This window comes from Salmo trutta, chromosome 30, assembly GCF_901001165.1.
Source record: "Salmo trutta chromosome 30, fSalTru1.1, whole genome shotgun sequence".
Classification (NCBI taxonomy): Eukaryota; Metazoa; Chordata; class Actinopteri; order Salmoniformes; family Salmonidae; genus Salmo; species Salmo trutta.
In genome coordinates, this window is record NC_042986.1 from 3,152,458 (window position 1) to 3,178,871 (window position 26,414).

General features: G+C 42.5%; 1 protein-coding gene across 2 annotated transcripts; it reads left to right on the forward strand.

Annotated features, from left to right (window-relative positions):
• The first annotated feature begins 417 nt into the window (after positions 1-417).
• On the forward strand, positions 418-26,414 carry LOC115168958 (serine/threonine-protein kinase 38). 2 transcript variants are annotated; one of them, XM_029724523.1, is made up of 13 exons: positions 418-518; positions 6,536-6,672; positions 16,571-16,622; positions 16,706-16,828; positions 16,927-17,010; positions 18,660-18,783; positions 19,175-19,329; positions 19,516-19,627; positions 21,540-21,601; positions 21,854-21,971; positions 22,119-22,338; positions 22,540-22,634; positions 22,902-26,414. In XM_029724523.1, exons 2-13 carry the CDS (start codon positions 6,542-6,544, stop codon positions 23,039-23,041), a joined length of 1,416 nt encoding a protein of 471 aa, XP_029580383.1. In that variant the 5' UTR covers positions 418-518; positions 6,536-6,541; the 3' UTR covers positions 23,042-26,414. The 2 variants fall into 2 exon arrangements, with proteins under 2 accessions (XP_029580383.1, XP_029580384.1); XM_029724524.1 differs by having other exon boundaries at positions 19,516-19,618.

Sequence of the window (26,414 nt, forward strand, 5' to 3'; positions counted from 1 at the left end):
TCGTGATTTCACAGCCGAGGCCGTGCAAGAATTCCTGTCGGTTAATGTACCGCCATCACAGGCCCCCGAGCCTGTGTAGGGATGTATTATAAACTGGGTGGTTAGAGCCCTAAATGTGATATATCAGACCGTATACCACGGGTATGACAAAACATGTATTTGTACTGCTCTAATTACGTTGATAACCAGTTTATAATAACAATAAGGCACCTCTGGGGTTTATGGTATATGGCCAATATACCACGGCTAAGGGCTGTGTCCAGGCACTCCGTATATATTAGCCATATACCACACCCCTCGCGCCTTATTGCTTATGTGGACATAGATTGCAGAAGCGCGATTGGTTTTCTTAGTTTACGTGTTTTATTTCCCGCAATGTTTTTTTAGTTTCTTATTCAATACCCCGTCCAGCTGGTGGCGGTAAAGCACCAGTAACGTTGGATGCCAACCGCCGTTAAACCCTATCGAAGAAGAGCTACACACAGCGGAGCAGAGTGAGCGAGGTCGTTCCTGCGGAGGTAGTTATAACAAAATGCCAAGTTGCCGAGAAATCGAAATGCTTATATTTTTTAAAGACTATTACATGTACCTACCTAGTTTAGTGAAATACAATGTTATGGTTAATGTTCCCTCTTATCTTGTCGCTGTCTCATGGGATCGTGCCAGTCAGCCAATCATCGTTGGTTGGCTAGCTACAGTAACGTTAGCTAGCTAACTTTTCACGTTTAGCACAGCATGAGTTAGCTAAGCTAACTCGGCTAAACCAAGTTGGCCAGCTAGCTACTTTGTTGAAGCTATGTGGCTACATGTGGTTAGATGTATTTTTTTTGAAACGCTTAAAACGTTTATTTGGTCCATCATTTAGTATATTTGAAAGTTAACATCAGCATTAACATCAGCTAGCTAAGGTACTGAAGAGAGCTGATTGTGTTTTCCGAGCTAACGTAACGTTAGTCCCATTATCTTACCTGTCAGTAAACAACTAGGCTAGCAAAGGTTAGTTAAGCTAGCTAACAAGCTCTTGACTTTACCACAAGTAACACATGCTACACAGGTAACGTTAGCTAGTTCGATACAAACGTGTGCAAAGATATTGGATATTGTATGTGATGGTGGACTGGATGGACTCTTGATAAGTTAGCTAACTCGTTTGACACGCTTGTGTAAACACGTTTAAATTAGGTTGGCTAACGTTTGCTACTTGGCATTTTACTTTATAGTCATCTTTGATTTAGCTATCTAACGTTAAAGTGAAGGGGTTGGAACCGACATTATTTTCCAATCGTTTCGTTCTGACCAGAACTACGTTTCGTTCCGTTCCACTGTTCCGACCAGCAAAATAAAGTTTTTAACCGGTTCGATCCCCCGAAAGTACCTGTGAATATTATTTGTTTAACCTGTGAAATTAACAGTTTTTAGCTCATTAAAGTACTAAAGCAATCAGTGCGAAGATAGCAGGCAAGCTAGTTGTTTACATGCCTGATGGACAAACAAGTGTATCCTATGGCGCAAGATGCGACTGAATTTTTGCGGGTCGGGAGATGTCGAGAGAGGGTTAAGGAGGCTTGAAGTGCTGGACATCTTGTTATGACATGATTATCTGAATAATGTCCACAGAATTATACATAGGAGGAGCGACTTCTATGAAGGAACTTGGAATTTCTTTTGAGCTAGCTAGCTAAAAAGCGTGTGTGCAAAGCGGCACCAGAAATGACCCTCCTGTTGTGTTCGTTTCATGTTAATTAATTCTGTTTTCCCAGTCCAAAATGACCGCCCCATTATAGCTGACTATAAATCCATAATACATTATCAGCTAATGTTGTTAGATCTTTTATCAACTTATGTTCTTGTGAACATTATACGTTTTGAACTTCTATTTGCTATTTATGGCCGGTAGGCCTCATTGACTTGTTTGAGTAAAAAAAATGCATAATGTATTGATTATTTGGACTATAACAAATACTCAGATGAAACATATTGTTATTTATCATAGACTACTTTGTGTCAAAGTTTAACAAGGACTCTCCTCACCAGTGTCATGATCAAAGATATGATCAAGAGCCTCACATACAGTATAACTTTTGGTCATTGTGCTGCCACAGAATGAATTGTGAGCAAGGCCTCAAAAAAGCATTATATACCAGGAGAAAAGTTCTATATATTATTGAAACAATGTTGTAAATGTTTGTGAGAATGACAACAGGTGTGGTTCCCGTGGGTGAAAGATTCTATTGGGGAAAGGTTCCTGTGGGGGTTGCCATGGAAGCCAAGAAGGGGAGTGAGGTGTGTGTGCTCAAAGTCTGGGAGAGGAAGTGTGTCCATCTAATGAATGGGCATGTGCCTGCACTCAATTGTATACACTAATTGTAGTCTCACCCATTCATTTCTAATGACCTGGAACACCACAGGTGTACAAAGTTAAATAAAACACCCAAACTGTAATGAAAATCATCAAAATGTATTTTGTGTGTTCAGATGCCCTGTGTGGACAAAGTCATGGAACCTAAAGACAATCAGATTAAATGAACTACATTTTTCAGCGAGAACTTGTAAATCAGTCCAATTCGACCGGAACACAGCAGGAGGGTTAAAAATACAATTTTGTAGTTAATAAATACAATGTGAAACGTGATAACTAGGCCTACAGTATCCTTGCCGTAGCAGAGAGAACAGTCCATGACTAGGGTGGCTGGAGTTTGACAATTTTTAGGGCCTTCCTCTGACAAGCTTCCTCTGGATGGCAGGATGCTTGGCCCCAGTGATGTACTGGACCGTACGCACTACCCTCTGTAGTGCCTTGCGGTTGGAGGCCGAGCAGTTGCCATATCAGGCAGTCATGCGTCCAGTCAGGATGCTCTCTGGTGCAGCTGTAGAATCTTTTGAAGATCTGAGGAACCATGCCATATCTTTTCAGTTTCCTGAGGAGGAATAGGCTTTGTCGTGCCCTCTTCATGGCTGTCTTAGTGTGTTTGGACCATGATCGTTTGTTGGGGATGTGAACACCAAGGAACCTGAAGCTCTAAACAAATGCTTTGCTGTTTTTCTGGCTGCACTTTTTGACATGACTGTAAGTTAGCCGTAGTTGGCTAGCTAGCAAGCAAAGGATAAGAACGTTGCCAGCCAGTATGGCAATGGAACAGTTAGAACGAACGACTGGGAATAGATACAGAACAAAAAGACTGAACGACTGGGTCGCGCCTCTGGCAACAATTGATAGAACGATCAGCCGGGCTGATAAAGGTATAAAAATAAATTGTGAATAGGCGTGCTTGAAGTGTTTGCATGTCTTGGATAAATTAACCAAATAATGATTTACATAAACGTCATTTTGATTATGTTGGTAACCCGAGGTGTATAAAAGTGATAATGCCCTCGAAGCCGGTGAAGATATATTGTTTCTGAGTGACAGTGAGTGCTTTGAATAGGCGTTTTTATGTGGGACTAGAAAAAAATGGCTGGAACGTAATATGAAGTTATTAACAGGTTCCCATGCTTTTACAATAATGGTTCTGCTCCGGAACAGTATGGATCACAACTGTTTAGGCTAGCTAAATCAATGACGGCTGCGAAGTAACGTTAGCAGGGGTTGGAACCGGTTCAGGGAACAAAACCGGGAAATAACGACATTGGTTTAAGGTTATGTTCTTTGAACCATTCCAACCCCTGCTCACATTACTTTACACCTTTCATTAGAGCTAGCTTGAGCAAACAGTTGTTGTTACTAGCTATTTACATGCAGCAAGAGAATGCTTTCTATCCAGGACACTCAACCTAAACCAGAAACTTAAACGTTTGCCCAAATGCTGGCAGATGGCGATATTGAGTCGTTTCCTCTTATTGTCCAAAGGGATTGCAACAGTCTGTTTACCCTTGGCCTCAACGCTGTGTGCAATGTCAGGAAGTAACATTAGCCACCATAGCATGGTGGTGGAAAATGGTATTTTCATAAAGTATGCACATTTTCCCAGTTTTTAAATCACATTAAGGAAATCGACCCTTCCGACCTTTGGGCTACTGTAATATGCTAACTCTCAGCTAAACCAGTTAGTTAACTAGCTACTAGCCCTTCTAAAGTACCCAACTAGCTAACACTACTGCAATCTTTGTGAATCATTGAAGCTTTGTACCACCACACTAAAGCTAAGTCCAAAATTAAACCATCATATTTTCACGTGAATGACAACCACTTGAGCCAACCTATAACTCGAGAATCCACAGGAATGATTGACAGTTGCCTTCTTTGCTATCTGCTATGACTGTATGCCTGGCCTTGGGTGCTCGAGAGCTAGCCTAGCTAGCTACATGACAGATATTTGGACCTACCTACTTTGACCCCATCAACCAGTTAGGTAGCAAACAGGGCAACTGTCAATCATTCCTGCAGCTTCTCAAGTCCTAGTTTGGCTGAAGTGGGCGACTTGTCATGCATGTCAAAACATAATATATGCCATTTAGCAGACGCTTTTAACCAAAGTGACTTAGTTATTTTACTTATGGTTGGTCCCAGGAATTGAACCCACTACCCTGTGTTACAAGCACCATGCTCTATCAACTGAGCTACCAAGGACTACAAAAGAAACATGGTTTTTAGTGTTTAAAATTTTCAATGAAGTCCTCGTTTGCAACACCCCCTACTGAGTTCCAAACTGCCTCTAGAAACAACGTCAGCACAATAACTGTTTGTCGAGGGCTTCATGAAATGTGTTTCCATGGCCAAGCAGCCGCACGCACACAAGCCTAAGATCACCATGCGCAATCAATGCCAAGCGTCGGCTGGAGTGGTGTAAAGCTCACTGCCATTGGACTCTGGAGCAGTGGAAACACGTTCTCTGGAGTGATGAATCACGCTTCACCATCTGGCAGTCTGACGGACGTCTGGATTTGGCAGATGCCAGGAGAATGCTACCTGCCCGAATGCATAGTGCCAAATGTAAAGTTTGGTGGAGGAGGAATAATGGTGTGGGGATGTTTTTCATGGTTCGGGCAAGGCCCCTTAGTTCCAGTGAAGGGAAATCGTAACGCTACAGCATACAATGACATTCTAGACGATTCTGTGCTTCCAACTTTGTGGCAACAGTTTGAGGAAGGCCCTTTCATGTTTCAGAATGACAATTCCCCCGTACACAAAGCAAGGTCCATACTAAAATGGTTTGTCGTGATTGGTGTGGAAGAACTTGGCTGGCCTGCACAGAGCCGCAACCTCATGGAACACCTTTGGGATGAATTGGAACGCCGACTGTGAGCCAGGCCTAATCGCCCAACATCAGTGCCCGACCTCACGAATACTCTTGTGGCTGAATGGAAGCAAATCCCCGCAGCAATGTTCCAACATGTAGTGGAAAGCCTTCCCAGACGAGTAGAGGCTGTTATAGCAGCAAAGGGGTGACCAGCTCCATATTAATGCCCATCATTTTGGAATGAGATGTTCGACGAGCAGGTATCCATGTACTTTTGGCCATGTAGTGTTAGCTAGCAACTTCAGAAAATCTATTTTTGTTTACTTATGCAATAAAAAAAATGATGTCGTTTTTTGGGCTCCCAAGTGGTGCAGCGGTCTAAGGCACTGCTTCTCAGTGCTCACTACAGACCCTGGTTCGATTCCAAGCTGTGTCACAACCGACCGTGAATGGGAGTCCAATAGGGCAACGTGCAATTGTCCCAGTGTTGTCAGGGTTTTCCTGGGGTAGGCCGTCATTGTAAATTAGAATTTGTTCTTAACTGACTTGCCTAGTTAAATAAAGGTATAAAAATAAATTGTGAATAGGCGTGCTTGAAGTGTTTGCATGTCTTGGACATTAGAGGCAATGTATTTTTCTGTACAGTTTACACTCCATGATGATGCACACACTACCCCTCTCTGGTTCAGAGTAATGCTCCCATCAGCATTGGGTGCACAAAGTTGATTTCCACACCATTTAACTGCTCTGTCACAGTATAATTGACCAGCCTCTCTCATAGCACTGCAAACACGGCTTCCATGACTCATTGGGCACCAGTCTTTCCTTTTAACGACCTCCTTATTCATTGCCCAACTGAATGTCCGGCGGATAATTGAATTACCCTGACCTAGCATCGGCAATACAAAAATCAAGGGCCTTGTCGGTGCTTGGAGCTCTTAGCCAAACGGCAGAATCTTTCCACTTGCCTCCCTCCTCCTGCCAACTCAAGGGTCCCTGTTGCTCAGCCATGCAGAATGTGCCGAGGCTGACTGGACATTTGAGTTACTGTACGGTGACTGAAAGAGGACAATTTGTCTTTAACCCCTCTTCTCTTGGCCCCTTATTTTAGAAAGAGAGAGGTTCAGCACTTTGAAAAGGTTGTAGTGAAAGTTAAAAGCAAATAAAAGAGTCTGTGAAAGTGTTTGCAAGGGTATAGGCCTATGTGAAAACAGCACAATTACAAGGCGGGTGAAGAGTAGAATACATCTGCGTTTGGTTTGGACGTGAAGTTAATTATGATAGTGTAGGCCTATAGTTCTTTCAAGAGGATATACAGGTTGCTTAATTGCACCCCCCCCTTTCAATGCATATCTCAGGTAACCATGGCAATGACGGGCCAGAGTTCCTGCTCCTCGATGAGTAATCACACCAAGGAACGTGTGACCATGGCCAAGGTGACCCTGGAGAACTTCTACAGCAACCTCATCGCTCAACATGAGGAGAGAGAGATGAGGTAGGCCTCCTACTACACACGCATCCATCTGGGCTCAGCCAACGGGCAGTGCCTTCCACTGACATAGTTTACAACTCCTCTGTTCTCTATTGCTACATTCTTATGCATTATGTCATTCAAGGTGGGTGTTGCAAACTTTGATATTTGTGCCTTACATTGCCTTCTAAAAGTATTCATCCCTCTTGGTGTTTTACCTATTTTGTTGCATTGAAACCTGTAATTTAAATAGATTTTTATTTGGATTTCATGTAATGGACATGCACACAATAGTCCAAATTGATGAAGTGAAATTACACAAAATAACTTGTTTCAAAAAAATTAAAAACGGAAAAGTGGTGCGTGCATATGTATGAAGCCCCTAAATAAGATCTGGTGCAACCAATTACCTCCAGAAGTTAAATAAAGTCCACCTGTGTGCAATATAAGTGTCACATGATCTGTCACATGATCTCAGTGTATATATACACCTGTTCTGAAAGGCCCCAGAGTCTGCAACACCACTAAGCAAGGGGCACCACCAAGCAAGCGGCTCGATGAAGACGAAGGAGCTCTCCAAACCCGTCAGGAACAAATTTGTGGGGAAGTACAGATCAGGGTTGTGTTCTAAAAAAATATCTGAAACTTTTAAAATCAGGGACTGGGAAACTGGTCAGAATTGAAGGAATGATGGATGGCGCTAAATACAGGGAAATTCTTGAGGGAAACCTGTTTCAGTCTTCAAGAGATTTGAGACTGGAACGGAAGTTCACCTTCCAGCAGGACAATGACCCTAAGCATAGTGCTAAAGCAACACTTGAGTGGTTTAGGGGGAAACATTTAAATGTCTTGGAATGGCCTAGTCAAAGCAAAGACCTCAATCCAATTGAAAATCTGTGGTATGACTTAAAGATTGCTGTACACCAGCAGAGCCCATCCAACTTGTAGGAGCTGGAACAGTTTTGCCTTGAACAATGGGCAAAAATCCCAGTGGCTAGATGTGCCAAGCTTATAGAGACATACCCCAAGAGACTTGCAGCTGTAATTACTGCAAACAGTGGCTCTTCAAAGTATTGACTTTGGGGGGTGAATAGTATGCACGCTCAAGTTCTGTTCTTTTGTCATTTCTTGTTTCACAAAAAAAATATATTTTTAATCTTCAAAGTGGTAGACATGTTGTGTAAATCAAATGATACAATCCCCCCAAAAAATCAATTTAAATTCCAGGTTGTAAGGCAACAAAATAGGAAAAATGTCAAGGAGGGTGAATACTTTCGCAGGCCACTTGGCTGACGATTAGGCTAAGAAACCTCTACGCAGACGATACCATTCTGTATACTTCTGGCCCTTCTTTGGACACTGTGTTAACAACCCTCCAGACAAGCTTCAATGCCGTACAACTCTCCTTCCGTGGCCTCCAACTGCTCTTAAATACAAGTAGAACTAAATGCATGCTCTTCAACCGATCGCTGCACGCACCTGCTCGCCCGTCCAGCATCACTACTCTGGACGGTTCTGACTTAGAATATGTGGACAACTACAAATACCTAGGTGTCTGGTTAGACTGTAAACTCCTTCCAGACTCACATCAAACATCTCCAATCCAAAGTTAAATCTAGAATTGGCTTCCTATTTCGCAACAAAGCATCCTTCACTCATGCTGCCAAACATACCTTCGTAAAACTGACCATCCTACCGATCCTCGACTTCGGCGATGTCATTTACAAAATAGCCTCCAACACTCTACTCAACAAACTGGATGCAGTCTATCACAGTGCCATCCGTTTTGTCACCAAAGCCCCATATACTACCCACCACTGCGACCTGTACGCTCTCGTTGGCTGGCCCTCGCTTCATACTCGTCGCCAATCCCACTGGCTCCAGGTAAAGTTCCCCCTTATCTCAGCTCGCTGGTCACCATAGCAGCACCCACCTGTAGCACGAGCTCCAGCAGGTATATCTCTCTGGTCACCCCCAAAGCCAATTCCTCCTTCGGCCGCCTCTCCTTCCAGTTCTCTGCTGCCAATGACTGACTGGAACGAACTACAAAAATCTCTAAAACTGGAAACACTTATCTCCCTCACTAGCTTTAAGCACCAACTGTCAGAGCAGCTCACAAATTACTGCACCTGTACATAGTCCATCTATAATTTAGCCCAAACAACTACCTCTTCCCCTAATGTATTTATTTTTTTTGCTCCTTTGCACCCCATTATTTCTATTTCTACTTTGCACTTTCTTCCACTACAAATCTACCATTCCAGTGTTTTACTTGCTATATTGTATTTACTTTGCCACCATGGCCTTTTTTGCCTTTACCTCCCTTATCTCACCTCGTTTGCTCACATTGTATATAGACCTATTTTTCTACTGTATTATTGACTGTATGTTTGTTTTATTCCATGTGTAACTCAGTGTTGTATGTGTCGAACTGCTTTGCTTTATCTTGGCCAGGTCGCAATTGTAAATGAGAACTTGTTCTCAACTTGCCTACCTGGTTAAATAAAGGGGGGGGGGGGGGAAATGGTGGACACTGCATATATACTGCAGAAGACTTTAACACATTCTTACTAGCTTTTCCCTCGCCAGGTTTTCTATATTGGGCCAATAACATCAACCTGTCTGTCTTGCTTAGTAGGCCTGTATGCTCTTAATAAGGATCCAACCCTTTTTTCCCTATTTTTGCCAAAAGTGACATACCCAAATCTAACTGCCTGTAGCTCAGGACCTTAAGCAAGGATATGCATTTTCTTGATACCATTTGAAAGGAACCACTTCGAAGTTTGTGGAAATGTGAAATTAACGTAGGAGAATATAACACATCAGATCTGGTAAAAGATAATACAAAGAGAAAAACATGTTTTTTTTAATCTCTGAAATGCAAGAGAAAGTCCGTAATGTGTTATTCCTGACCAGGCGCAATTTAGATTTTTTCATATAAATATGTCATCCATCAGTAGAACAACAAGGTGTCTGTCTGTTCAACCACGGGTCACATAATGATGGTAAAGAAATAACGTTTTAAATATTTTTTTAATCCATTTTAGAATTCAATACCCAATCGTGCTGGTTTGAAGAGGAAACTGGTAAATGGTGAATATGACACACAAAATGGCACCTGTCCAACCCCTACCCCAACTTCCCTGTTAAAAACACTGGAGAACAAAGGCAACGCAGTGGTCTAATATGGAAGTCCCTGTGTCGCATTCATTATTCCACAATGTAATAAAGCGTAGCAATACTGAAAACAAAAACAAGCACTCTTATTGGAGTAAAGAGAGTCCTTCACTGTTTCAAATCAAACTTTATTTGTCACATGCACCGAATACAACAGGTGTAGACCTTACTGTTAAATTCTTACTTACAAGCCCTTAACCAACAATGCAGTTCAAGAAACAGTTAAGAAAATATTTACCAAATAAACTAAAGTAAAGAAAAATCTAAAAGTAACAATAACGAGGCTATATACAGGGGGTACCGGTACCGAGTCAATGTCCGGGGGTACAGGTTAATCAAGGTAATTTGTACATGTAGGTAGGGGTTAAGTGACTGCTTTGATGATAAACAGCCAGTAGCAGCAGTGTTAAAACAAATGGGGGTGTTTATGTAAGTTGTCCGGGTGGCCATTTGATTAATTGTCAGCAGCCTTATGGCTTGGGGGTAGAAGCTGTTAACTTCTCTAGGGTAGGGGGCAGTATTTTGATGTCCGGATGAAAGGCGTGCCCAAATTAAACTGCCTGCTACTCAGACTCAGAAAGTAGGATATGCATATTATTAGTAGATTTGGATAGAAAACACTCTGAAGTTTCTAAAACTGAATGATGTCTGTGAGTATAACAGAACTCATATGGCAGGCAAAACCCTGAGAAAAATCCAACCAAGAAGTTGAAAATCTGAGGCTTGTAGTTTTTTTTAAATTGATTCCCTATTCAAACTACAGTGACTTAGGGTTCATTTTGCAGTTCCTAAGGCTTCCACTAGATGTCAACAGTCTTTAGAACGCTGTTACAGGCTTTTACTGTGACCTGGAAGGGAATGACAGTCATTTCAACCAGGTGTCTGGCTGAGTGCCATTAGATCATTCATGCGCGTGGCCGTCAGCGCGAGGTGCTTTCTTTTTCCTTTCTGAAGACAAAGGATTTGTCCGGTTGGAATATTATCGAAGATGTATGATAAAAACATCCTAAAGATTGATGCTATACATTGTTTGACATGTTTCTACAAACTGTAGTATAACTTTTTGGACTTTTCGTCTCAACAAAATGCGCGAGCATGGCACATTTGGATAACTCGACTGAACGCTCGAACAAAACGGAGGTATTTGGACATAAATATGGAGTTTAGCGAACAAAACGAACATTTCTTGTGGGAGTCCTAGGAGTGCATTCCGATGAAGATCAGCAAAGGTAAGTGAAGATTTATAATACTATTTCTGACTTTTTTACGCCAGAACTTGGCGGGTAACTTTAGCTTGCTTTCGCCGTAAAGCTATTTTGAAATCTGACACAGCGGTTGCATTAAGGAGAAGTGTATCTATAATTCTTTCAATAACTGTTGTAAAGTTTATCAAGGTTTATGATGAGTATTTTTGTAAATTGATGTGCTCATTCACCGGACATTTTGAAGGCAATACATTTTCTGAACATCACGCGCCAATGTAAAATGGGGTTTTTGGATATAAATATGAACTTGATCGAGCAAAACATACATGTATTGTGTAACATGAAGTCCTATGAGTGCCATCTGATGAAGATCATCAAAGGTTAGTGATTAATTTTAGCTGTATTTCTGGTTTTTGTGACGCTTCTCCTTGCTTGGAAAATGGCTGTGTGGTTTTTCTTGTTTACGTGCTGTCCTAACATAATCTAATATTATGCTTTCGCCGTAAAGCCTTTTTGAAATCGGACAATGTGGTTGGATTAATGAGAATCTTATCTTTATTAAAATGGGATATAATAGTTGTATTTTTGAGAAATTTGAATTATGAGATTTTTGTTGTTTTGAATTTGTCACCCTGCTATTTCACTGGCTGTTGAATAGTGTGTCCCGCAGGTGGGACGGTCACGTCCCACGCATACCCAAGAGAGGTTAAGGAGACTTTTGAGCTTAGATTTGGTGCTCCGGTACCGCTTGCAGTGCGGTAGCAGAGAGAAGTATGACTTGGGTGACTGGAGTCTTTGACCTTTTTTAAAAACAATTTTTTTATTTGCTTTCCTCTGACACCACCATGTATATAGGTCCAGGATGGCAGGAAGCTTGGCCCCAGTGATGTACTGGGCCGTTCACACTACCCTCTGTAGTGCCTTACTGTCAGATGCCGAGCAGTTGCCATACCAGGTGATGATGCAACCGGTCAGGATGCTCTTGATGGGGCAGCTGCAGAACCTTTTGAGGATCTGAGGACCCATGCCAAATCTTTTCAGTCTCCTGAGGGGGAAAAGGTGTTGTCGTGCCCTCTTCACGACTGTCTTGGTGTGTTTGGACCATGATAGTTTGTTGATGTGGACACCTTTTATCCACGTGTTACGACCTTATTCTAAAATTGATTAAAAATATATATTAAAAAGCTCAGTCCACACACAGTAAAAACAGGTTTTTAGAAATGTTTGCAAATGTATCAAATACATTACCAGTCAAGTTTGGACACATACTCATTCCAGTGTTTTTCTTTATTTTTCCTATTTTCTACATTGTTGAGTAATAGTGAAGACATGAACTATGAAATCATGTAGTTACCAAAAAAGTGTTAAATAAATCAAAATATATTTTATATTTGAGATTCTTCAAAGTAGCCACCCTTTGCCTTGATGACAACGTTGCACACTTGGCATTCTCTCAACCAGCTTCAGGTGGAATACTTTTCCAATAGTCTTGAAGGAATTACTGCATATGCTTAGCACTTGTTGCCTGCTTTTCCTTCATTCTGCAGTCCAACTCGTCCCAAACCATCTCAATTGAGTTGAGGTTGGGTGATTTGTGGCGGCCAGGTCATCTGATGCAGCACTCTCCTTCTTGGTCAAAGAGCCCTTACACAGCCTGGAGGTGTGTTTTGTCATTGTCCTGTTGAAAATCAAATGATTGTCCCAGTTAGCGCAAACCAGATGGGATGGCGTATCGCTGCAGAATGTGATAGTCATGCTGGTTAAGTGTGCCTTGAATTCTAAATCAGACAGTGTCAGCAGCATAGCACCATCACACTTTTTCTCCATGCTTCACGGTGGGAACCACACATGCGGAGATCATACGTTCAACTGTGCATCTCACAAAGACACGGGTGTTGGAACCAAAAAATCTCAAAATTGGACTCATCAGACCAATGGACAGATTTCCCCTGGTCCAATGTCCATTGCTCGTGTTTCTTGGCCCAAGCAAGTCTCTTCTTATTGGTGTCCTTTAGTAGTGGTTTCTTTGCAGCAATTCGACCATGAAGGCCTAATTCACACAGTCTCCTCTAAACAGTTCATGTTGACATGTCTGTTACTTGAACTCTGAAGCATTTATTTGGGCTGCAATATCTGAGGCTGGTAACTAATGAACTTATCCTACAGCAGACGTAACTCTGGGTCTTCCTTTCCTGTGGCGGTCCTCATGAGACAGTTTCATCATAGCGCTTGATGGTTTTTGCGACTGGATTTGAAGAAAAGTAGAAAATGATAGAAATTTTCCGGATTGACTGACCATGTCTTAAAGTAATGGACTGTCATTTCTCTTTGCTTATTTGAGCTGTTCTTGCCATAATATTTTTTATTTAACTTTTAATTAAAGTCAGTTACGATGGCGGCCTAAACCCTAACCCGGACGACGCTGTGCCAATTGTGCACCGCACTATGGGACTCCCAATGACGGCTGGTTGTGGTACAGCCTGGAATCGAACCAGCGTCTTGCCTCTAGCACTGAGATGCAGTGCCTTAGACCGCTGCGCCACTCGGGAGCCCATAAAAATATTGACTTGGTCTTTAAGCAAATAGGGCTATCTTCTGTATACCAACCCTACCTTGTCACAACACAACTGATTAGCTCAAACGCATTAAGAAGGAAAGAAATTCTACAAATGAACTTTATCAGCTGATGTCACAATGTGCTGTACAGAAACCCAGCCTAAAACCCCAAACAGCAAGCAATGCAGGTGTAGAAGCACGGTGCCTAGAAAAAACTTCCTAGAAAGGCCAGAACCTAGGAAGAAACTAGAGGAACCAGGCTATGAGGGGTGGCCAGTCCTCTTCTGGCTGTGCGGGTGGAGATTATAACAGAACATGGCCAAGATGTTCAAATGTTCATAGATGACCAGCAGGGTCCCTGTAGCTCAGTTGGTAGAGCATGGTGTTTGCAACACCAGGGTTGTGGGTTCGATTCCCACGGAAAGAAAAAAATGTATGATATGTATGAAATTGTATGAAATGTATGCATTCACTACTGTAAGTCGCTCTGGATAAGAGCGTCTGCTAAATGACTAAAATGTAAAAAATGTTGTAGTTTGTGCAACAGGTCAGCACCTCAGGAGTAAATGTCAGTTGGCTTTTCATAGCCGATCATTGAGAGTGTCTTTACCGCTCCTGCTGTTTCTAGAGAGTTGAAAACAGCAGGTCTGGGGCAGGTAGCACCCGTCTGGTGAACAGGACAGGGTTCCATAGTCGCAGGCAGAACATTTGAAACTGGAGCAGCAGCACGACCAGGTGGACTGGGGTCAGTAAGGAGTCATCAGGCCAGGTAGTCCTGAGGCATGGTCCTAGGGCTCAGGTCCTCCAAAAGAGAGAATTAGAGAGAGCATACTTAAATTCACACAGGACACCAGATAAGACAGGAGAAATAATCCAGATATAACAGACTGACCCTAGCCCCCCGACACAAACGATTGCAGCATAAATACTGGAGGCTGAGACAGGAGGGGTCGGGAGACACTGTGGCCCCATCCGACGATACCCCCAGACAGGGCCAAACAGGCAGGATTATAACCCTTTCACTCCATTGTCATGATCAGTGGTTTCAAGTTTGTATCTGTAATTTATTTTGACAACCTGATCATAGCGAAACAGAAAATACTTCTGCAATTCCTGCTGTGTAAACACATTCCAAATAGGCTCGTGCCTGATCAAGTTGGGTAGCTGATGTTCGAGCTTAAATAGCCAAATTGATTAGTCACAGGAATCTGGACTAATAAAGCCAATGCAATGGGCTGTTATACAAAAGGTGGGCCTACCACATGGATGGGCATTCATAAAATTCCATTGCAGGCCGACCTTAGTAAGCACGAGAGTCTTTTTTTGGTCCTGTCTGGAAGTCATTTATGGGGGTTTACAAACGGTAGGCATGCCACATACAGTGCTTTCTGGAAAGTATTCAGACCCCTTCACTTTGTCTACGTTTTGTTACGTTACAGCCTTATTCTAAAATGTATAAAAATGTCCTCATCAATCTACACACACTACCCCATAATGACAAAACGAAAACAGGTTTTTAGATTTTTTTTGAAATTCATAAAAAATAAAAATACCTTATTTACATAAGTATTCAGACCCTTTGCTATGAGACTTGAAATTAAGCTCAGGTGCATCCTGTTTCCATTGATCATCCTTGATGAGTCCACCTATGGTAAATTAAATTGTTTGGACATGATTTGGAAAGGTGCACACCTGTCTATATAAGGTCCCACAGTTGACATCGCATGTCAGAGCAAAAACCAAGCCATGAGGTCGAAGCAATTGTCCGTAGAGCTCCGAGGCACAGATCTGTGGAAGGGTAACAAAACATTTCTGCAGCATTGAAGGTTCCCAAGAACACAGTGGCCTCCATCATTCTTAAATGGAAGACGTTTGGAACCACCAAGACTCTTGCTAGAGCTGGCTGCCCTGCCAAACTGAGCAATCGGGGGAGAAGGGCCTTGGTCAGGGAGGTGACCAGGAATCCAATGGTCACTCTGACAGCTCCAGAGTTCCTCTGTGGAGGTGGGAGAACCATCCAGAAGGACAACCATCTCAGCAGCACTCCACCAATCAGGCCTTTATGGTAGTGGCCAGACAGAAGCCACTCCTCAGTAAAAGGCACATGACAGCTCGCTTGGAGTTTGCCAAAAGGCACGTAAATGACTGACCTTGAGAAACAAGATTCTCTGGTCTGATGAAACCAAGATTGAACTCTAGCCAGAATGTCATGTGTGGCGGAAACCTGGCACCATCCCTACCATGAAGCATGGTGGTGGCGGTATGCTGTGGGGATGTTTTTCAACGGATAGGGACTGGGAGACTTGTTAGGATCGAGGGAAAGATGAACGGAGCAATATTTTCTACCTGCAGGCTGCAATGTTATTTAATGGCTTTATGTATGCTATTTTTACATAGTTGGCAATTGAAGTTACCTTTTTCTTTTTTGTCGGTTTTATTTTAATTTCGATTTGGATAGAATTTTGATTAACCACATGAGAATAATTTTGAGATATTAAGACGTTATTATAAACAAAATGAATCTGTTCCACGAAAATGTGAATATGAAAACCCTAACTGGCACACAGATCGGTAGAAATTGTAAATGAAATTGTCCTTTCACCTGAAAGTTTGACTCCTCGTGTAGCCTATTCCCGGCAACTTCAGGAGAGAAATGGCAGAATCCGCGAAAGCCAGTGGGAGGAGCGTGATCATATTTACAATTTTTTTAATGTTTTTTAAATTTTTATTCTGGTTGTCTTCATCTCTGGCTCTCTCGAGTCATTTGCGTCTTATTTCATCCAACAGTGCGCTTAAAGCATCGACAAGCTCAACGCATATAGTTAATTTTATTAAAACAGGTGTGTCTATGTTTGGAAAATTACACGTTTTAAAAATGTTGAACAATCAATTGGTCGAAAGAAGAGGTTCATTTTGGTCGACGAAAAAAAAAAAAAAACATGGGGACAACCATAATTCAAAACATTTTTCCATTTCTGTTCCAGGCAGCAGAAGTTGGAAAAAGTGATGGATCAAGAGGGCTTGGCTGATGAAGAGGTGACGTTGAAGACTGACACAGACACAACCTTTTTGACACGTGCAGTTGTGCGCACTAACCATTGCCTCCTCTACCTGTGCAGAAGCGTATCCGGCGCTCCCAGCACGCCAGGAAAGAGACTGAGTTCCTGCGTCTCAAACGAACCCGCCTGGGGCTGGAGGACTTCGAGTCCCTCAAGGTGATTGGCCGAGGAGCTTTCGGAGAGGTAGGCATCACCCCTTTTCTTAAAAACACCTCTCTTACGTAACCTTGCAGACTTTCAGCTTATTATTCAATAAATGATTGACACGTTTTGGTCCCAAGGTGCGTCTGGTGCAGAAGAAGGACACAGGCCACGTGTACGCTATGAAGATCCTCCGCAAGGCCGACATGCTGGAGAAGGAGCAGGTGAGGAGGAGGAAAGGGTAGGAGGGTATGTTGATGGCCAATACATAATGGCCAGTCATGTTCATTCTCACAAATCCAAAGCAGTGTCTTGGATACAAAAGTAGTACCTGCCATGCAATCTATAAATGTAAACTCAGCAAAAAAAGAAACGTCCTCTCACTGTCAACTGCATTTATTTTCAGCAAACTTAACATGTGTAAATATTTCTATGAACATAAGATTCAACAACTGAGACGTAAACTGAACAAGTTCCACAGACATGTGACTAACATAAATGGAATGTGTCCCTAAACAAAGGGGGGGTCAAAATCAAAAGTAACAGTCAATATCTGGTGTTGCCACCCGCTGCATTAAATACTGCATTGCATCTACTCCTCATGGACTGCACCAGATTTGCCAGTTCTTGCTGTGAGATGTTACCCCACTCTTCCACCAAGGCACCTGCAAGTTCCCGGACATTTCTGGGGGGGAATGGCCCAGCCCTCACCCTCCGATCCAACAGGTCCCAGACGTGCTCAATGGAATTGAGATCTGGGCTCTTCGCTGGCCATTGCAGAACACTGACATTCCTGTCTTGCAGGAAGTCACTCACAGAACGAGCAGTATGGCTGGTGGCATTGTCATGCTGGAGGGTCATGTCAGGATGAGCCTGCAGAAAGGGTACCACATGAGGGAGGAGGATGTCTTCCCTGTAATGCACAGCGTTGAGATTGCCTGCAATGACAACAAGCTCAGTCCGATGATGCTGTGACACACCGTCCCAGACCATGGCGGACCCTCCACCTCCAACTCGATCCCGCTCCAGAGTACAGGCCTCGGCGTAATGCTCATTCCTTCGACGATAAACGCGAATCCGACCATCACCCCTGGTGAGACAAAACCGCAACTCGTCAGTTAAGAGCACCTTTTTTGTCAGCCCTGTCTGGTCCAGCGACGGGGGTTTGTGCCCGTAGGCGACGCTGTTGCCGGTGATGTCTGGTGAGGACCTGCCTTACAACAGACCTACAAGCCCTCAGTCCAGCCTCTCTCAGCCTATTGCGGACAGTCTGAGCACTGATGGAGGGATTGTGCGTTCCTGGTGTAACTCGGGCAGTTGTTGTTGCCATCCTGTACCTGTCCCGCAGGTGTGATGTTCAGATGTACCGATCCTGTGCAGGTGTTGTTACACGTGGTCTGCCACTGTGAGGAAGATCAGCTCTCCGTTCTGTCTCCCTGTAGTGCTGTCTTAGGCGTCTCACAGTACGGACATTGCAATTTATTGCCCTGGCCACATCTGCAGTCCTCATGCCTCCTTGCAGCATGCCTAAGGCGCGTTCACGCAGATGAGCAAGGACCCTGGGCATCTTTCTTTTGGTGTTTTTCAGAATCAGTAGAAATTCCTCTGTTGTCCTAGTTTTCATAACTGTGACCTTAATTGCCTACCATCTGTAAGCTGTTAGTGTCTTAACGACCGTTCCACAGGTGCATGTCCATTAATTGTTTATGGTTCATTGAACAAGCATGGGAAACGGTGTTTAAACCCTTTACAATGAAGATCTGTGAAGTTATTTGGATTTTTACGAATTATCTTTTAAAGACAGGGTCCTGAAAAAGGGACGTTTCTTTTTTTTGCTGAGTTTATGTATCATGCCATTTGTGTGTATTTCTAGGTGGGCCACATCCGTGCTGAGAGGGACATCCTGGTAGAGGCTGACAGTCTGTGGGTGGTTAAGATGTTCTACAGCTTCCAGGACAAGATGAACCTCTACCTCATCATGGAGTTCCTGCCTGGCGGTATTATCCCCCTCACACTAAGCTGAACCCCAAACAGTCTCCTACACTACAGGGACAGTCATTGTCCAGTTGGAAGCTAGATCAGCTACTCTTGCAGGTGTATGTAGACAGAGTAGAAGTGCTGATCAAGTATTGGGTCCCTCCTTTAAATAATATCATGTTCATTATGGTCTAGAAGGCTAAATTGATCCTAGATCAGTACTTCTACTCTGAGACGCTTGACACAGCCGTCAGAACGTTGCAGAAAAACATAGAAATGTGCTGCATAATGATTGTTTATTCTTTAATATTCTATCTGCAAAGCCACCGAACAAACAACTTCTGTCTCGCTGAATGTGCCTCAAAGTCCATTGGGACTGTACATGTTGTAACCAGACACTGCCCCCTACAGGTGACATGATGACCCTGCTGATGAAGAAGGATACTCTGACAGAGGAGGCCACTCAGTTCTACATCGCTGAGACAGTGCTAGCCATCGACTCCATCCACCAGTTGGGCTTCATTCACAGAGACATCAAACCTGACAACCTGCTACTGGACTCCAGAGTGAGTTTGAGCACGTACTCAAGAGACACAAACATGAGCTCAGACTGGTGGTTTGGATATGTTATTCTGTTTGAATTTACAAGGCACCGAAATGAAGAAAACGGGCTAAACTTTTCTAATACACAGCACGGTGTGCACTAATGAATATAAGCCTGTGCTGATTGTGTTTTTGCTTGATTGTTTCAGGGCCATGTGAAGCTGTCTGACTTTGGTCTATGCACAGGTCTGAAGAGGGCGCATCGTACCGAGTTCTACAAGAACCTGAACCATAGCCTCCCCAGTGACTTCAGTAAGCAAAGTCAGGCATCCCCAATCAATCCATTACTTTACATACTAACACCCTGTATTGATGTTAATAAAGCCACAATTTTGACTTTTTCTCAGACCTTGTAGTCCTTGAGATTTGGAAGCATATTTTTGGAGCTACACATTGTTTACAAAGACCCAAATGACAACCAAAACACAAACAATGGAGTCATATTTGGGTTATGGTGGGGGTAAAACTGATGTACAAAGCTCATAAGGCATTTATACACTATTATTAATTAGAAATACCATTGAACAGTTGGAAATGTCCCAGATATGGTGCCTTTAATGTTTCTCTACTAACCAGGTAATGATTTGAAATGTGCTTGTACAAGCACAAAAATGACTAACTTAAAATGGTTTGTTTTTAGGTTTGCTTCATGTTTTGAGTTGTTGCATGTACCAATCTTCAAATTCCCTAATTGGGATTCTTTTTTAAATTTAGTATCTCTGCATTAGTGCTTCTGCTAACTGACTAAAATGTAAATCAACAGATCCTAAATGGCTATTTGTTTCTTAACCTCTCTTGCGTATGTGGGACGTGACCGTCCCACCTGCGGGACACTATTCAACAGCCGGTGAAATAGCAGGGCGGCAAATTCAAAACAACAAAAATCTCATAATTCAAATTTCTCAAACATACAACTATTATATCCCATTTTAAAGATACACTTCTCGTTAATCCAACCACGTCCGATTTCAAAAAGGCTTTATGGCCTTTTTGCTCGATAAAGTTCATATTTATATCGAAAAGCCCCATTTTACATTGGCGTGTAATGTTCAGAAATGTTTTGCCTCCCAAAACTTCCGGTGAATGAGCACATCAATTTACAGAAATACTCATCATAAATGTTGATAAAATATTCAACAGTAGTTCAAAGAATTATAGATACACTTCTCCTTAATGCAACCGCTGTGTCAGATTTCAAAAAAGCTTTACGGCGAAAGCAAATTTTGCAATAATCTGAGTACAGCGCTCAGATATCAAAACAAGCCATACAGATACCCGCCATTTTGGAGTCAACAGAAATGACAAAAATTACATTATAAATATGCACTTACCTTTGATCTTCATCAGAATGCACTCCCAGAAATCCCAGTTCCACAATAAATGTTTGTTTTGTTCGATAAAGTACATAATTTATGTCCAAATACCTCCTTTTTGTTCGCGCGTTTAGTCCACTACTCCAAATGCAGGAAGTGAGCGCAAAATGTCACAAAAGTAAAAACAAGTTATGTTTACGTTCGTCGAAACATGTCAAACGATGTATAGCATCAATCTTTAGGATGTTTTTATCATAAATCTTCAGTAATATTCCAACCGGACAATTCCAATGCCTTCAAAAAAGAAAAGGAACACAGCTAACTCTCACATGAGCGCGCGCCTCTGAGCTCATGTCATTTTCTCACTCATCTACTTCCAGGAGCTCTTGTTCTCTCCCTATTCACAGTAGAAGCATGAAACAACGTTCTAAAGACTGTTGACATCTAGTGGAAGCCTTACGAAGTACAAATGAACCCTAAGTCACTGTATAGGCAATCACTTGAAAAACTACAACCTCAGATTTCCACCCTTCCTGGTTGGATTCTTCTCAGGTTTTTGCCTGCCATATGAGTTCTGTTATACTCACAGACATCATTCAAACAGTTTTAGAAACTTCAGTGTTTTCTATCCAAATCTACTAATAATATGCATATCCTACCTTCTGAGCCTGAGCAGCAGGCGGTTTACTACGGGCACGCCTTTCATCCGGACGTCAAAATACTGCCCCCTACCCTAGAGAAGATAACGAAGGGTCTGAAAGGGTTTAAGATACTTAGCTTAACCTGCAAGTGAGGTTATGGGGTTCAGCAAGTATTACGTACTTGTGTAATTTTATACAACTGTTTATTTTTCTTTATAGCATTCAATAACATGAACTCAAAGAGGAAAGCAGAGACATGGAAGAGGAACCGGAGACAGCTGGTGAGAAAATTAAGCTAGATTGGAGGGAAAAATGCAGTGTATTCTACAAGTAGACATGGGCCGTGTTCGAGAGCATCCGTTTTGGACGGACTAATCCACATATAAAATTTAGTTATTTAGGATGCAGGGTGATTTGTAGATCTGTCAGTCTGCAGTCACTGACTGGAATGCAGTCGATCTCAAACACGACCACATTTGTATTGGTGTAGTCTTGTAGTCACATTGCATGATCTTTCTCTCGTGCCCCCCCAGGCCTTTTCTACTGTGGGCACCCCTGACTACATCGCCCCTGAAGTCTTCATGCAGAACGGATACAACAAGCTCTGTGATTGGTGGAGCCTTGGAGTCATCATGTATGAGATGCTGATAGGTGAGATCCTGTCAACGTCTTCTGCTTGGGGCCTCTGAAAAAGCATCGATTGGCTTTCAATCATCTTGCATGAATGTCACAGAGTGGTGCCATTATTATGTGTTTTCCCATGCCTGGCTTGTTGATCCCATGTGTGTTGTTTTCCAGGCTATCCCCCGTTCTGCTCAGAGACCCCCCAGGAGACCTACAGGAAGGTGATGAACTGGCAAGAAACACTGACTTTTCCCCCTGAAGTGCCCATTTCGGAGAAAGCTAAGGACCTCATCCTCAGGTTCTGCTGTGAGGAGGAGCACAGGATCGGAGCCACTGGGGTGGAGGACATTAAGGGCAACGCCTTCTTCGAGGGGGTGGACTACGACCACATCAGGTACGAGGGCTTAAAAGAATAGTTCACTTTTTTGACATTTTTTTTAAATGATATTTTCCACTTAATTGCTGGTTATTTGTCAATATCCAAAATCTCCTGGCTAGCCATTCTTTGAGGATGTAGCTGATTGTATCAGTTTAATGGTGCATTCAAAAATTGGAACAGTGACATTCTAAAAACAGGGTTCCATTTTAATTACAGAGAGCGACCCGCTGCCATTCCCATTGAGATCAAAAGCATCGACGACACGTCCAACTTTGACGAGTTCCCAGACTCTGATATCCTCCAGCCGACAGGTATGTTTCTCATTGTCACCAACATTACTGGCTGCCACTAGTCATAATTCAACAGGGTAGTGTTCATTAGGGCACACAACGAAAAACAAAGACGTTTCGTATTACACCAGTTAGTCACTCCCAGGTTAAGTCTGTTTTCTTCTATTGTGCCTATTAAACATGGCCCTGGTTAACTAATGCCACCTTGAAACAGGATTCTCACATTTTGGATCCTTTGTTTTCCTCTATTGCCCTGTGTGAAATAATCCCTGTCTTTTTCTGCCTCAGCTGCCCCCGTGGTGTCTAACCATTCTGAGGCAGACCTCAAGAACAAGGACTGGGTCTTCATCAACTACACCTACAAGCGCTTTGAAGGCCTCACAGCCCGAGGGGCTATCCCCTCCTACATGAAGACGGGGAAGAGATGAATCCTTCTTTTGTTTCCTCACTCACTCTACCTGCCACTCAGACTGGCATTCAAAAGGAATTCCCCATGGATCCCAACGTCCACTCCTCTCCCAAACTCAATTTGAGGTAGAAACTAAATTACCCTATTCAAGCTTGTTGAAGGGGTCCATCATAATTGAGACTATCCCATGTGTCTGATCCTGCTGAAGGGACCTTTCTCCTTCCTTTGCAGGGGACTTGTAGAGGACTTGTAGGGCTCTGTGTACTGTGTAGAGAAGTGTGACCTACTCTATCTAAAAAAGCCATAGCGTTGTGCTGGAAGGTATGGACAGTGATTGTTTTCTATGTGAAAACTCATATGCCATTCCACCCCAGGATTAAAGTTCCCATAACTAAAGTGTAGGATCCACCAATGAGCAGTCTTGGAGGTGTTGATATGACCTTAGTTTGGGGACCATCTCTCGTAGATCTCCACTAGCATCGGTCCAACTCGGCCAAGACTGATTCTCTATCCTTCAGTATCCCAAGGGACTGAAACAAGATACCAGCATAACCGGTCACCTTAGGGACCAGAGCCCATTTTCACATCAGAAGAACACACTTGACTGGCTATACCAGCCTTCTTCACTTCCTCCTCCACAAACAGGCATTGAAGTCTTAAAGTTTAGCTGGGTGACCACCAGAATGGGACTAGGATCCAATATGCCTCACTTTTCTGTCAAAGGGCTAGCTTTTCTCTCTTCAGTTTTTCTTTCTTTTTCCCACACACAATAGAATTCTCCATCTTTTTAGAAATGAGTTCCGCTATTTAAAAACATTAGAAATAGTGTAATTTGACAAACTGATGCTTTTCAGGGAATATATGTCAATGTTTTTCATGTGTTTTTAGAGAGCTCTCTACTGAAGCATCTTGGATGATGGTGCTTCGGACCGGCTGCCTGTTGCAACAAGGCAACTCATAACCAAAAACATTGAGAGCTGAGTGTAATTGTTGGAACTATTCAGTCTACTATTCAGTTTTGAGGGTTTCAATGGAATTACTTTGTCTCCATTTAATTGTCACTTCACTACTGCCAATGGTGGAGCTGTTACATGGACTTTGGCAAGTGTTTATAGCAATAGAATCGCCTCTCTTGAATATGATTCCATTTGAAATGGAACTACACCTTCCAGAAGCCTAGCTTTTTAGGTTCTTAGTTTGACAATCATCCGCTGTTAATATTAGCACCTTCGTGCTGTCCTCTAACTCATTTGATTTACCAATACTCTGTCGGACTTATAACGTTTGTGGATATGCATGTCCTTTTGCTAGAGAGCAAAATCAAATACAAAAATTTGGTGCATGTACCAACCATTATTTTCGGTACTTTTCCATGGACCTTTGGGATAGGGGTGCTATAAGTAAGGCCAAGATATTGATACTCTTCTCTTTTTTTTGTACTGACCACTGGTCTGTAAGGGCTTGGTAGGTGAGGTGGCAGAGCAAGTTTGTTCAGCGGATATGTAAGTAACAGAGAATAGAAAAGGAGCAGCTTTTAGAGTATTGAGACACACTCAGGCTCTGTTGACCCTAGGTTGGGGTCATTAACACACCCTTTCCACTTCCTGTCGTGTATATAGTTCCGTCTCTTCCTGGTGCTTGGCTATTTCTTAGCAAGAATACTTTAAACATTACATTTGTCTGTTTTGTGTCAAGGATATGCCACCTGGTATGTCCATACTTTTCAAGAGGCTAAGAGGTGTGAGTGAGAAACTCGACCGTAACTCTATAAACAGGGCTATATGTGACACTGTTCTTAACACAATCCCAAATGCTGTCATTTGAATCGAATGTAATCCCAAGATGTAGTTGAAGATTAATTTAATGCCATGTTAATTCCAAAATGCTGTAATTTGAATGGAATGTAGCCTAAACCACAGGAGTGGTAGGTTTGTCACATGGAGAAGATGTCTGGTATTTTTGTTAAATATCTGTACGGTGTTCTGGGTAGTTTAGACTACTTGCTGAGATTTAATATCCAGACTTTTTTAGTTGTTTTTCCGACTGAGCGACAGAACTGATTTTGAGACTGGTCTCACCTTTTACTGATGCTTGAAGCCCGACTGATCCTGTTGTAATGCCGGGTGTAAACAGTATTGGGCGGATGAGTTGGCAAAGTGCAAATGGCTTTTTGGAATAATTGTATTTGAAATGTATGCTGCTTGGTGTGTGAGATTTGCATGTGTCTTTAGAGGAATGGGTGATATGCTCAGTAAAAATAAGATGTTGGAATATGTTGTGTTCGATTAACAAACACTAAGGTGGGTGCTCTTTTGTAGATGTCATCCAACTGTGTGTGTATGCTGTTATTTCCCCCCAGGCACACAAGGTGTGGAAAACCGGCTGTACAAACCTTTTTATAGGGAACATTCAATCAAAAGTAGGGGGAGTTGTATTTAATCCACTGTGGTGTGAGGTTTCTATTGTATATTTTCTGCCACTTCACATTGAATAACTGCACTTAATAGTATCTGTGGTGTTTCCGTTTGTACAGCAAAAATAATGGGCCGCTTTGAAATCCCTCTTTGTTTTAATGGGTGAGGGAATGTCATTTCACTGGTTGAATGGGCAAGCTAGCCATGTGCAGGAGCTACATTTTCTTCTGGAAATTGTTTTATCTGACAAACTAAACGAGGTGGAATAATGTAAATGGAGAACAAAGGTCTTACTTAAATATTCATTATTTATTACCTTTTGGATTCTAAACATCCCTTGCTACTCAAGACTGATTAAGACCCCTTCGCCAAGAGCAACAATGTTTTCATCCAAACGGGAGAAGGGTGAGGTTGTCCTTTTTTCTCTTTTTTTTGACCAAAGCGAACCCTACACAACAAACCAGGCTAGAAGTAAAGTAAGCAGGACTGACCAGTTTCTCAAGCCCCATCATGTAAAGTCACCCACTCATTGCTCCGTCATCTCTCAATAGTGCAAAGAAGTTCTTACAGGACTGTTGTAATGCATGCAACCGTTTCAACAGCGTAAACTAGTCTTTGTGTCATAGATGGCATATCTATTGGTTTTCAGAGAATTGTTCAGTGTTCCTCAAAGGTGCTACTAGGCAGTATCCCTGGTTAGACTTGTAAGCTAGTAGCCTACTACCATAGAGGCTTAGAAACTGTATGGTTGAGATGTGCATTTCACCATGTATCCTTTGAGTATGTTAACCCACTGTTAATAAGGCAGAAAGTGGCTAAGTCGCGTGGGTATTGGTTCTCTAGTTAGTTCAAAAGGCACATTTATTTTGCCAGTCAATGGCAGACCGCGTGTTTCACTTCTGGTAGAAATACTCACCTGCACTATTATGGTGGTAGACTTTTAACAGCATTAAATAAAACACCTAGGACTATGTTGAA